Source organism: Lepidochelys olivacea (genome assembly GCF_965140295.1).
Source record: "Lepidochelys olivacea isolate rLepOli2 genome assembly, chromosome: 1".
Taxonomy (NCBI): Eukaryota; Metazoa; Chordata; order Testudines; family Cheloniidae; genus Lepidochelys; species Lepidochelys olivacea.
The window spans coordinates 267576407-267589526 of NC_140411.1; the positions used below are offsets into that span (position 1 = coordinate 267576407).

The following is a 13120-nucleotide window of genomic DNA, read 5'->3' on the forward strand; positions in this document are numbered from 1 at the left end:
CCCTCCCATGTTATAAAAGTCAAACCTTCTGGATTTTACACAAAGGGTTACTACGGTGGACGTGTTGTCCCTTGACTTTAGCAAAGCTTTTGACACGGTCTCCCACAGTATTCTTGCCAGCAAGTTAAAGAAGTATGAGCTGGATGAATGGACTATAAGGTGGATAGAAAGTTGGCTAGATTGTCGGGCTCAACGGGTAGTGATCAATGGCTCCATGTCTAGTTGGCAGCCGGTATCAAGCGGAGTGCCCCAAGGGTTGGTCCTGGGGCCGGTTTTGTTCAATATCTTCATAAATGATCTGGAGGATGGTGTGGATTGCATCCTCAGGAAGTTTGCAGATGACACTAAACTGGGAGGAGAGGTAGATACGCTGGAGGATAGGGATAGGATACAGAGGGACCTAGACAAATTAGAGGACTGGGCCAAAAGAAATCTGATGAGGTTCAACAAGGACAAGTGCAGAGTGCTGCACTTAGGACGGAAGAATCCAATCCACCGCTACAGACTAGGGACCGAATGGCTCGGCAGCAGTTCGGCAGAAAAGGACCTAGGGGTTACAGTGGATGAGAAGCTGGATATGAGTCATCAGTGTGCCCTTGTTGCCAAGACGGCCAATGGCATTTTGGGATGTATATGTAGGGGCATTGCCAGCAGATCGAGGGACGTGATCGTTCCCCTCTATTCGACATTGGTGAGGCCTCATCTGGAGTATTGTGTCCAGTTTTGGGCCCCACACTACAAGAAGGATGTGGAAAAATTGGAAACAGTCCAGCGGAGGGTAACAAAAATGATTAGGGGACTGGAACACATAGCTGTTTTCAACTACCTGAAAGGGGGTTCCATTAGGATGGATCTAGATTGTTCTCAGTGGTAGCTGATGACAGAACAAGGAGTAATGGTCTCAAGTTGCAGTGGGGGAGGTTTAGGTTGGATATCAGGAAAAAACTTTTTCACTAGGAAGGTGGTGAAACACTGGAATGCGTTACGTAGGGAGGTGGTGGAATCTCCTTCCTTAGAAGTTTTTAAGGTCAGGCTTGACAAAGCCCTGGCTGGGATGATTTAATTGGGGATTGGTCCTGCTTTGAGCAGGGGGTTGGACTAGATGACCTCCTGAGGTCCCTTCCAACCCTGATATTCTATGATTCTATGATTCTATGATACTTTTCTATCCCTGAACAAGTGACTTATCCAGTATTGATATCTTGTCTCTTAGTGCAGTAAATGACATGGTAGAGGATGGTACAGTGGCCAATTCCCCTCTTGTGTCTAATATTCTGAAACATTCACTTATTGAGACTCCCATTTGGTCCTTAGTTTCTCCCTCTTGTGGTAGAGAAACTAAGTAAACCATCATTTTAAGCCATTCAGTGCAACAGACCAACATCTTTTTACCTTGGAAGTGGTGTTTGTAGTGCCATTGAAATAAACATATTATGTGAATTACTATAGTGCCTCTGGACCCTGATCAGGATTTTGCTAGACACTAAGAAGACACACTCCAGATGAAAAAAATCTTACAATCTAATTAGAAACAACTTCAGCTATGAAGGTTGTGGAAACTGTGGCCTTATCTTGCCATCCACCATAGTTAACTTTTCACAGGCATAAGGTATTAGTTAAGGCTTACTCCAGTTTTCTTCCCTCAGTTTTCTCCCCTTTTATTTGACATTTCCTTTCCAAATTTCTGATTCTGCCTCCAGGCAAAGATAAAATGTGGCACAACTAAGATTTGAGAAGCACCCTTAAGTTTTACTTAACCAGGAATGAATACTTCCATAGAGTGGACTGAGTGATCTTTTACTAGCTGTCTAAAGAGGGAGAGAGGGTGTAAAGCTATTTCACAGCCAGCTGGATCAGATCCAGTTTTCAAGAAGCCTGTGCAGCAGCTGAGACCCTGTGCCAGATCAGAATTTGGGCCCATTCCACTTGGGTTGTTGCCATCTCCTGCACAAAAAGAGGAGAAATGATAGTTGATGAGCTGTGCAAAGCAGCAACTGGGCATTATCTCTATACCTTTACTAAGCACTACCAGCATTTTCTCACATCAGTCAGAGTGCTTAGAGCTGTGCTTCCATCTCTTTCAGGATGGAATGGGAATGGAAACTCAGTCTTCCTATTCTGTGTCCCTCCCCTTTCCCTGTGCCCTCTGCTCAGATTAATTTTAGGTGTCCTGGCTGGCCCTCCCCGAGGGTTTGTGGTATGCTGCTATATGGAACCCATGGTTTCTGCTTTTGACTACAGAGAAATGAATTTTAAACCCATTTAGCTGATTATTTTTGTGTGTGTGTTTAGCCTGTGCCATCACAAAGGCCCTCCCTAAGGGACATTTATTGCAGCAGACACTCACCAATAGCAAGAGTAGGCTAACAACTTTTCTTTCAGATTGAGAGGAGTCAAACAGGAGGGGAATGGGGGGCCTAGAGAGTTCAAAAAATCCTGTAATTCAGTTGTTCATTATTTTGTCTACACCTAACCATCATAGGAATCCATGATCACATACAAATCCAAATCACATACAACTAATTTATAGGTAAGTGGGATTCAAATAGTTATTAGGCCTCACAAACTAATGCTCAAACATATGAAATGAGATTAAATATAATTCTGCTGCAAATGGAAGGTAGTAACAAAATAAGAATACTTAGGCTTGTGGAAAAAAATAAGATTTTGAAAAACAAAATACCAAGTGGAATCATGATATCTGTTTAGAAATTCTTGATGGGAGTAACAAGGAGAGAGACACATTTTTAATGTGGTACAAAGGGATGTAATTAGAAGTAATCAGGTGAAAATAAGAAAAAAAATCATGGTAAGATTGATCTGTTAACAGCCCCCAAGGAAAGAAGTGGAAGCATTATAGTTTGACAGGTTTTAAAACTGATTGGAAGGACCACTAGATAATATACTGTAGGGAACAAGCCCTCACTGGCAGTGGATTAGACTTGATAACTATATACTATAGATCTTTTCCAACTCAAATATCCATGAGTCTATGGATTTATATGGCAAATTGCCATATTATTTAATGTTCCATGCAGCATTAAGTCTTCCATGCAGCTTCTTCTTCCCTTGGAGGGAGAAGTAAGGCACAGTCACAGGTAGGTAGCCAATGGCAGTGTGGCAAGGCAACTGACCTGACTATGCTGTCAGAAAGGTAAGGGTGTTACCTGAGTGAAGCACAGAGAACATGGTATTCCACATAAATGCCTCGAGATCTGTGGAGTTGAATATATAATTTCCCACACATCCTCAGACTCTTCCTTGTTTTATAGCCATACTCTCTGCCACTTCTTGGCCATCACATTTCTCACCCACCCATGCAAAGTCAGTTTTTTGCATGGCTTGCATTACTATTTTCTCTTCTCTGGGTTTTTCTGCAGAAAGGGATAATTTTGGGCATGATTAAAATTGTTTACATTAATTTTGTAACATACCCTTACTTGTCACATAGGTTATTGCAATGTTATGTAAAATAAATGTTTCTGAAAAGAAAACAATATTAAAGAACAGAGCAAGAATCAAAGATGTACAGCAAATGAGAGCAGCATGTCCTACATAATAGTATTACATACACAAAACATATCAATTAATAGATTTCATATATGGTATTGTAAGTAAGCAGAAATATTTGCTACAGATTTAAAATATAATCTGCTAATGTCATAGAAACATATTCAGCATTTTAAGCTCTGAATGCCCCCTACTGTTCCAGTTATGTAAAACTGTGTCTTATAACCAGTAAGGAGGCCAACAATTGCATGACAATCATGGGAGAGGGAAATGTAGACTGACAACTCTCCAGAATAAACATAGATCAATAACTGTAGGGCAAATAATATATGATTAAGATTAGTGAAGGCATTATTTACATAGATATATTTTAGCTAATGTGAAAGGTATGTAGATTGAGTTACAAAACGTAAGAGGGTTGATATTGCAAAATGGAAAAATGTTTAAACCAAACTGATGTGGAATGCTGAAAATGTTTAAACTATAATTTGGCTGTAGATTGATTGACAAATGAGAGATCTGGATTCATTAATAAATTAATGCATCATATATCACTTAAAACTATAGGTACTATAAAAATATAATTGTCAGTATGTTCAGGCTAATACTTTCATAAATATAGTTCCATCTATTCGAGCATTTCTTGTGGCAATTATAATTTCTCATCAAAATATGTATGTATATTAAGAAGCCATAATATATGTTTTTAAAAGTTAACATTAACCAAAGAATAGCCACAAGATGGCTCAATATGTAAATGTGAGTAGTGCAAGAAAAACTTGAAAACATAATCAGGTATAAAAAATGAAAGATATGGAGGATGACTACCTGGTTCAAATTGTGATCTTTCTACATTTATTGACAAAATATGAACATTAACACATTTAGAGAAATGACATGGACACTGATGATGTTTCTAGGTAATTTTCCTCTCTACAGTCTGTTAACTATCTCTGCCCTTTTCTCAGCATCTGGCACAGACTTTTCCAGAACTTTATGCATTTAATTTAGAGCAGCATGCTTCAGTGCATCAGATTGTATTTTTCATTACAAAAGTAATCTTGTTTTATATTTCTGTAGTGCCTCTAGTACCTGTTCAAAAATCTGCTATAAGATGAGGAAAGGAGTGCTGGATGTCCTTATTGCTGTAATAACATGTTAATAATTAACTTTTGATACATTTATTGGGGCCCCTGAATCATCAGAATGAGGTATAGGTATTACATGTTCTTATTGATGTCACTTCAGTGACTTCAGTGGATGCAAGGATCAAGCCCAAAATAGGCTAAGAAAATGTCTTTTTTGGATTCTGTATTTAATAAAAAAAAATCTATTCTTCCCCCCACCCTCCATTTTTAAATGAGGATGTGGGTTGTCTCCTCCCAAGCATTCAGGGTATGCATAAAGCAACTTGAACTGCACTTACAAGAAAAAAAATGGGGAGAGATCTGAGTGTCATTGATTAAAAAAGCTCAGTACCTTTAATAGCTGCTTCCCTAAAGGAGAGAAATGAAAAGAAACATAATATCTCGCAACAAGAAGAGTAAATGGTCCTCAGCTCCTAATTAAATGATTATTTAAACATATTTATTTTCTTGCAACTGGCATTTGTAGCATCTGGTAGATAATTCTGGAATTTTACTACATTTCTGTTGCAAACATACTTAGTCTACAGATACTTAGTTCTCTTAAATGTCCTTGTGCTGGTTTGTTTGATCTTCTGATCTGGCTAACCACTGGACTTAGGTTTTCTTACTGGGAACTGTCCAAGGCTAGTTTATGTGAGAACAACCTATCACTATTCTCTCATGATCTCTAGATAGCCCAAATCATCCCTTTTCCATCCCCCACCCCCACCCAGTTTATGTTCTCCAGAAAACTATGATAAGATAATGGAAGCCGCATATATGCATCCAAGAGCAGAAAACAGTTATGGAAATGCAGACATTTTCTTAATTGAAGGTTAACATTAATCTCATCCCTGTATTTAAATCACCCAGTGGTTGATTTGTCATAAAATATTTGTAGTTTTCTGGGCAGACCAGGCCTTAGTAGGTCACGGAACCCAATTCCTCGACAAGGCAAGATAGCAGAAAGTTCAAACAGCTATCGAAGCCCCTAAATTAACAAACTGAAAGAAGCACACAAATCTCTGGAAAAATGCAGACCTCATATTAGAGAGCTCAAATAAGCAAGCTCTCAAGGTCCTACTTTCACAACTCTACATTTGCTCTAGGCTGGAATAGTTCTGTGAATGAGGGTTATTAGAGGAGTGGGGAGAAGATTGGGTCTTTAGTCTGTCTTAAAATACTCTGGATTTTTAATTTAAAAAAAATACTTGACTGTATTGGGCATGGGGTGAGTTCTGATTTCTGTTTGTTTTTGGATGGAGCGAGCTGTTTGTGTGGAAATATTTGGGCTGTACATGGCCCTGTCACTGCTTTTCCTTAGTTTACTAGTCCATTCCTGAAGCAAGGAAAGAAGAAGGGCAGGTGTCTTTCTAAACTTACTGTAAAACAAAGTCTGCACACCGAAAGAATCAAAAACAAATCCCTTCCTAGGGCATGGCTTTAACAAAGAAATTAACATCAAGCTCAAGAGTTCTCTCCAGTCATAGCTGCCCTTAGGGTTCCTACTACAGGATTAATCAGCCATTACCCCTTTCTAGAAAGACACTCCCAACTCCATTATAACCAAATAGAGTTAGGAGAACCTGCTTAACTTTTTCCAGCAGGATCAACACTTGATAACAGGGTGGAGTGCTTCAAGCAAGCACTGTCAACCTGTTATATGGCAGGAGGTGAATGTGGTTCATTTAGGATCACCCATTTATCTGTCTAGTATGTGTACCAACTCATGCTTTTGATGTCTCTAAGTCCTTGTTGTCACCGTGCCTCAGTGGGTCATAGCCATGTTAGATTTTTACTTTCCATAGGTCAAGTTAATTCATTCCTATGGTAAAAATAAACATGAGGGGTCTTTGGGGCAGGAATTTTGTAAGGATCCCCTTGCAAAGTTCCTTCCCATAATTTCAGTGGAGAGCAAGGTTTGTCTACCCTGCCTGGTGGATCTCAACAGTTTGGCATGTGTCATAGAAGGTCAGGGCTGTTTGTGTGGATACCCAGTGCCTCTTCACTGGCTCTAGTTCCTGGAGTTCTACTCCCCCGCACTCCCCTTCTTCAACCACACCCTGGCAAGGCTGTTCTCAGGATCCTCAGGAGTGGGCTCAGTGGAAAATACCCAGGCTGTATTATTTTTTCCACCTGAACTGCATAGGGCTGGAAACGGTAATTGTATCCCCCTTCCCTCTGACATGCCTCCTGTTTCTCTTCCAGCCAATCCAGTCTCTACACCCTCCCCAGTATCACCTTGCAGAGTGCATTCTGTGGCATCCAAAGGGCAGGGAAACAGTGCTGTGGAGATGGCTGATCACCCCCGCCCTTTTTCTTCAATGCACAGATCTGGTGGGATGATTCAATCCTTGGTGATGAGCATGCCATTGCCAGCATGTTTTCAAATACAGTCCACTCCTTATGCAGAGTCCAAACTCCTTCCTTCATGGGAGTTGATTTTATTAACACAGAAATGAACAAAAATATATTAAGTTCAGCTCAGATCTTATCTCCAAGACAAGTTGGGCAGAACTACTCTGTACAAATCCTGTCTTCTGTCTCTGGAGAACCTCTTCCACCCCTCCTACATTCAGAGTATTCTGAATGTAGGAACCCACTTAATGTTCCTCACTAGTATCACTACTTACTTACAGGATAAAGTATTTCAGGGGAATACTGACAGTCTGTCAAATTAGTTAGATAAATATTGTACAGGGTCCCCAAATAGGTTGGAACTCTCTCTTTAAAAGTCAGTTATTCTGTCTCTCGTTCACGAATAATTCCATCCGTTGTTATTTTTTTTTGGAGAGGTGTGAGGTTATTTTGTATTATTAAGGTTAATTAAAGGTATAACACAGTATATACATTGCCTGTTCTATCAGCAGATATATATTGTTTAATTAATATCAGGTCTTTTCCAAATTGGATCTATTTCTAGTTCAGCAATGCCTATTTTTTTAATTTCAAAATCAGTTTGTCTTATCTTTAATCCAAGTATAGTTTTACTTATGCCAGTGGGCATATGCGGGTTTATGCAAAAAATGTAGAACAATATTTTTCAGAGAACTGTGGTTTCCAAAAGCTCTTATTTAAAAATAGTGTTTTAAAATCTATTTTTCTTTAAATATGTTCTCATATAACAATTCAGGTCAGGTATTCATTATACAAAAGGAGTTAATTTTCATCCCATCCTACCGTATTAGGATTTTGGACTAATTGGTATCTTTAGATACCTATATGTTTGCAGCTAAACACATTTTGTTTGAATCATCCTTAGGAAAATGTAAATAGCCAGATCATTAGGGATGTGTGAACTGCAGATGATTTAATGAAAATGGAATTGAATTGTTTTCAGACAAATATATCAAAATATTGACATGAGATTCCAGATGTTTTATATATCATCCATGAATGGCTAAAAAAGTTATAACCCTTCAGATTAAAAATTCAATTGTATATTTGATGGGTAGCTATATCTGATTTATAATTTTATATTAAACTTCTGAACCTTTATAAAATTTCTAGGGCCCACATTTTAAATTTTATCCATACAAAATGTGGATGCAGCTACACATCTAATTTCTATGTGAAACTACTTCCATTGCATATGCAGATAAGGGAATTGCATGCACAATGTACCATAATTGCCTATTTTATTCTAATTATCTGATGTGCATACATAATTGCTGTAAGTGTGCATGAAAATTAGGCTTCAATTGCCTGTTTATTTTAGTGCAGTTTTGTTCACAACGTTTTGAAAATTTAGGCCTGTATGAATGACTTGTACTTGTGGTTTGGGGTACGGTATTGGGGACAAACTGTTTACAGAGCTTTTCGTAACTGAGACTTGTATCATCAAAGATGCACTGGGAGTCATTAGAGCATACAAAGGATCTCAAAAATCTCAACCATTGTAGTTTGTCTGCAAGACAGGAAGAGTGCAGTCAAAGAAGATATTGCTTACTCTCTATATTGGTTAGGATGTGGACCCAAGGAGGTGTTTGAACCAAACTGATTATGGAAGATGAGTCCCCCAGTTATCAGTTCACTTTAGCAGGCATGCTCCACCTAGCTTGCACACCAGATACCTGCTTGGGGTAAAAATAAACAAAAGCTTTATTTAATGGACAAACCACATTTTCAAAGATGAAATAGTAAGGGAGAGCTAACATATACAAGTTGCACAGTAAATAAGCATAAAGACACAGCCTCAGGCTTTGCAATTCTATATTAGATAAAATTCCTTTTCTAATACAAGTTACCTATTGCCTTTGCACATTTTGCCAACCTACCCCCTAACTGTAGGGGGGATCCAGTGTTTCACAGACAGTTTCTGGATGAAAGACTTCTCTCGCCCCCCCCCCCCCTTCCTGGCATGATGACTCATGGTTATTCAGATTGGGGAGAATTCCCAGTTGTCTCAATGACTTTCCATTAATTCTAATGGCCCATCATTTGTCTTTTCTTGGATAGTACAATGCTAGGGGCTTGGAGCTAGTCTCCTCTGGCTGAGAAGACTGCCCCTCCCTGCCTAACTGCCCTCCACCCCACTGTGAGGTGGCAGTGAAGCTGTAGTACAGATCATGAGAATGGTTTTCTGTAAACACAACTACATAAATCATAACCACAGTCTGTATACATATCTCATAATAACCATTAAGTTTATAGCATTAAATGTTTTCATGAAACATCTTACTCCACATATTTTTATAGCACAATAACATTATAGAATATAGAATCAGTTGATTCAGCGGCTTATTCTTTTGGGTTCAAACCCCCTGTTCTCCCCGGGGGTGTCTGGACTCTGATTATCCCACAAAGATCTTGCCACAAAGGTTTATAGTTGTCTTTAGCAGCAATATTTATAGTTAGATGCTAAATGATTAAAATGTTATTTAAACAATTTTCATTTTCCAAGTTTTCTCTGTATTTCTCTACTATCTTAACAAACTTTGCTTTTATTTCAAATGACCCGTTGTGGCAGGGCAGACTATTAAGTTGGGTGCTGTTAGAGCATTTCTGAGCAAAAGATCTTGAACCGTAATTTCAGAGGAAGCTGGGTCAAGAGAGAGGTAACAGGTCTTGCCAGATGGTCAGGGGCAACAGCACTGAAATTTCTTCCACTAGCAGTATGGTAAAGAAGATGGCTGCGACCAGTGTGGGCAAAGCTGAATTGCTGGAGGGTCACCAGGCTTGGTTAGAGACATTCTTACTAAATTAGTAACACTTCAGTAGATTTGTTTCCCAGGGTTTAAATTGCATCATATTTCAAAGCTTTTATTTACAATGGGTTAGTAAAGGCAGAGTTAGCATTCTGTGTTATTGAACATGAACTTCTTAAGATTTTCTTTTTTAACAGAACAATGAAAATGAAACGGCTTTGCACTGTGCAGCTCAATATGGACATTCAGAAGTAGTTGCTGTTTTACTGGAAGAACTAACAGACCCTACAATAAGAAACAATAAATTAGAAACTCCTTTGGATCTGGCAGCACTATATGGGCGTCTGCAGGTAGTGAAGATGATCATCAGTGCATATCCAAACCTGATGAGCTGCAATACTAGGAAACACACACCTTTGCATCTTGCTGCACGTAATGGCCACAAAGCTGTTGTACAGGTGCTACTAGAGGCTGGAATGGATGTCAGCTGCCAAGTTAGTGTCCTATTTTCTGCCAGTCTTTATATATAAATGAAGCTCCCAGTCATTTTTCTGTTTTAAAATACATGTATGTGGCATTTTTAAAAGAAATCATGAAATTCTGCAAGGTGATGTATAAAATAGACTAATATTTACAATCTATGGCATGTACTTAACTGCATACTATAGCCCTGATTCAAGAAAGTGTCCCTTGCTTAAATCCCATTATTTTAAAGTTAAGCATGTGCTTAAATGCTTCCCTGAACCAGGGCCTATGAGATTAATTGTATAGTTTGGGCCAGATCTTCATCTGATGTAAATTGGCATAGCCCCATCCTCAGCTGGTGTAAATTGCTATACCTCCCTTGGCCTCAATGACACTATGCTGATTTATATCTATTGAGGCTATGGTCCTCTGTGCTAAACAGAGTATGGAAGCTGGAAAATAAGTTTACCTGAAATTTCGCTTTAAATATACAGATAATCAGTTTATTCAACACACATAGACTTGAAGAATATATAAGAATGCCAAAACACAACTTAAGAAGACAGCTGTTGGCAAGTTCAACTGCATCCACTGATTTGCCTGCCTCACTAGACTGCTTTGGTTGTCACGTGTTTCTAACTCCACCAGTTAAGTGAAGTTTGCCTTGGAAGCTGTTTTGTTTTGTAGGGGTGGTTAGAGCCACATAGCTTCCAGTTTCCAATGGTCTATCCAGCTCTAAAGACAAAGATATGGATGCTCAGGAGTTCAATTTTCTGATTTTTTTGGTCTTATTACATAAGCCTAGTACAAATCAATATTCACTGCACCAAAATTGTACTGCAAGAGATTCCTGAAACTTCCGACTCAACATAATTATTTTCAGCAGCATACAATTCCATATTTAATAGGGTGCCAGTTTTAAATAAAAAATTATAGGGAGGCATAATAATACAATACTGTAGCAATAAACCATGTATATCCACTCTTCAATGTGAGGAAATGATCTGGCTTCTAAGTTAAAGAGTACGAGTAGAAATGTAGTGTTTGACTCTGTCTTACATAATATATGTGATTTCTCTTGTTTTGTATGGCTGGACTATGTCTGGAGTATAAATAATGTTTTTACTTCAAATATAAAATTGCTTGCTGGCTGCTAGGATTATCCTTTTTAGTTACACTATTTGAAAGTAAGAAAGCTAGAGAAAGGAGGACCACATCCCCCCAAAAAGTATTTCTGATCATATATCTCCTTTTGCATCTCCAGAAAATGAATGGGGAAGAAATAGACTGAAACTGCATTAATGCTGGATTGCATAAGAAATAGTATTTTGCTCTGAAAATCATCCATGTTGTAGAGCCATATAAATCAATAGAGTTACGTCAGGGATGAATTTTTATCCAATATCTTTACAAGATATGGGATATGCCCTTGTTATATAACTGGTATAATTTCACCACTGTTTTGAATTCTCCTAAGTCAATTTTATACAGTTTCATCATCAGTATAATACTTATTAACTGTCATATAAATATCTAGTTATAATGTATAAAATATTTTATTGAAAACATTCTTCACTCTATGCCTACTTCACCCCTTGACTCTTATTGTTGCTGATTCTCAAAAAAGTTAATGAAATTTCTTAAATGTGACCTCTCATTTTAAATCAGTGCTGTTTTTGAGCAGTTTGCAGCTGTTGGAGTGTTCTACATGATGTCCTACTAGAAACACTGATGACAGACAGTGTTTAAAAGACTTTAGTTTCTTAGTTTTGACACTGATCCTCTTTTAAATATAGATTTTACTTTAGTTTCTTGCTAGCCTTTATACAATAACTCACCTGTTTTTAGTGAATTATGAAACATATTCACAACTTTTTAATGTAATTCTGTTTGCCATCTATGTTAGAATCCTACAATTGCCTTTATTTTCAGGTGCTCTAATTTTTCTTAACCAGTTTTGAAGCTACCCTTAGTTTGTTTCACTTTCCATTTTATGTGCTGGATCAATTTCTGTTTCTGCTATGTTTGCTCTTCTCTCCATAGTGAAGAATTTATTTATTTTCCCAGCAATATCCATCTTCTCTGTCAATAAATTCCCTTCATTCTGCATCTTGGTACATTGCCAAGTTGGCTCTGTCTATATTCTTAACTTATTAATTCTGTAACCTCTGAATACTTTTTTGTTGATAATTACTATCAGTTCATTAAACTGAACAGAGCGTACAACATAAGTCTGTTACTTAAAACTGAACTCAGCTGTTTTAGTATTCATTAAATTGCTCTGCATCACTAATTGGGAGAGAAAATATAAAAAATGTAACCCCGTGTGGTAAATTAAATTGTACATGTTCATACTCTTTAAACAAATTCAGCTTTATCAGCAGTAAAGAACTCTCAGAATGTAGAGACACAATTATAGAAGTATCTGCAATCTCCTTTGTGTTTGTAAACATTTATTTGTGTAAATGGAAGGTTTACTTTAGCCATTTTATTAATCTCTTCTGCACTCCCTGACCACTTTTAATCTTAGTAAATATTTTGGCTAATAATAGACAACATTTAATTTTGGATTGAATTAATCACACATTTTATTCATTTCCCAGGTCTTTCCAATGTCCTTCAGTCTGAAATTATTTAGAAGTGGGCAATACAAATCTGCTTCAACTGTTTATGCTTTGAAGTTTTCATTTTAATTGAAACATATGAAAAATACACAGGTTTTGGTGAGTGATAGACTTTGGGCCCTTAGTCTTAAATGACATTGCACAGTAGAATGTGTTCCATGCATAGTTGTGAATGCTGTTCACAACTTAGCTACCTCTGTTTATCCAATCTTTTATCTTACCCTGTTTTCACCTTCCCACTCTGTTT

At 37.8% G+C, this 13120-nt stretch overlaps 1 protein-coding gene across 6 annotated transcripts in view; it reads left to right on the forward strand.

Annotated features, from left to right (window-relative positions):
* The window catches only part of ANKS1B (ankyrin repeat and sterile alpha motif domain containing 1B), a 754152-nt gene that overhangs the window by 118525 nt on the left and 622507 nt on the right, over nucleotides 1-13120 (forward strand). For all 6 annotated transcript variants that reach the window (XM_084617338.1, XM_084617337.1, XM_084617336.1 and 3 more), the window contains exon 4: nucleotides 9982-10278. In XM_084617338.1, coding sequence (XP_084473464.1) covers nucleotides 9982-10278 — 297 coding nt within the window. The remainder of the gene's footprint in view (nucleotides 1-9981; nucleotides 10279-13120) is intronic.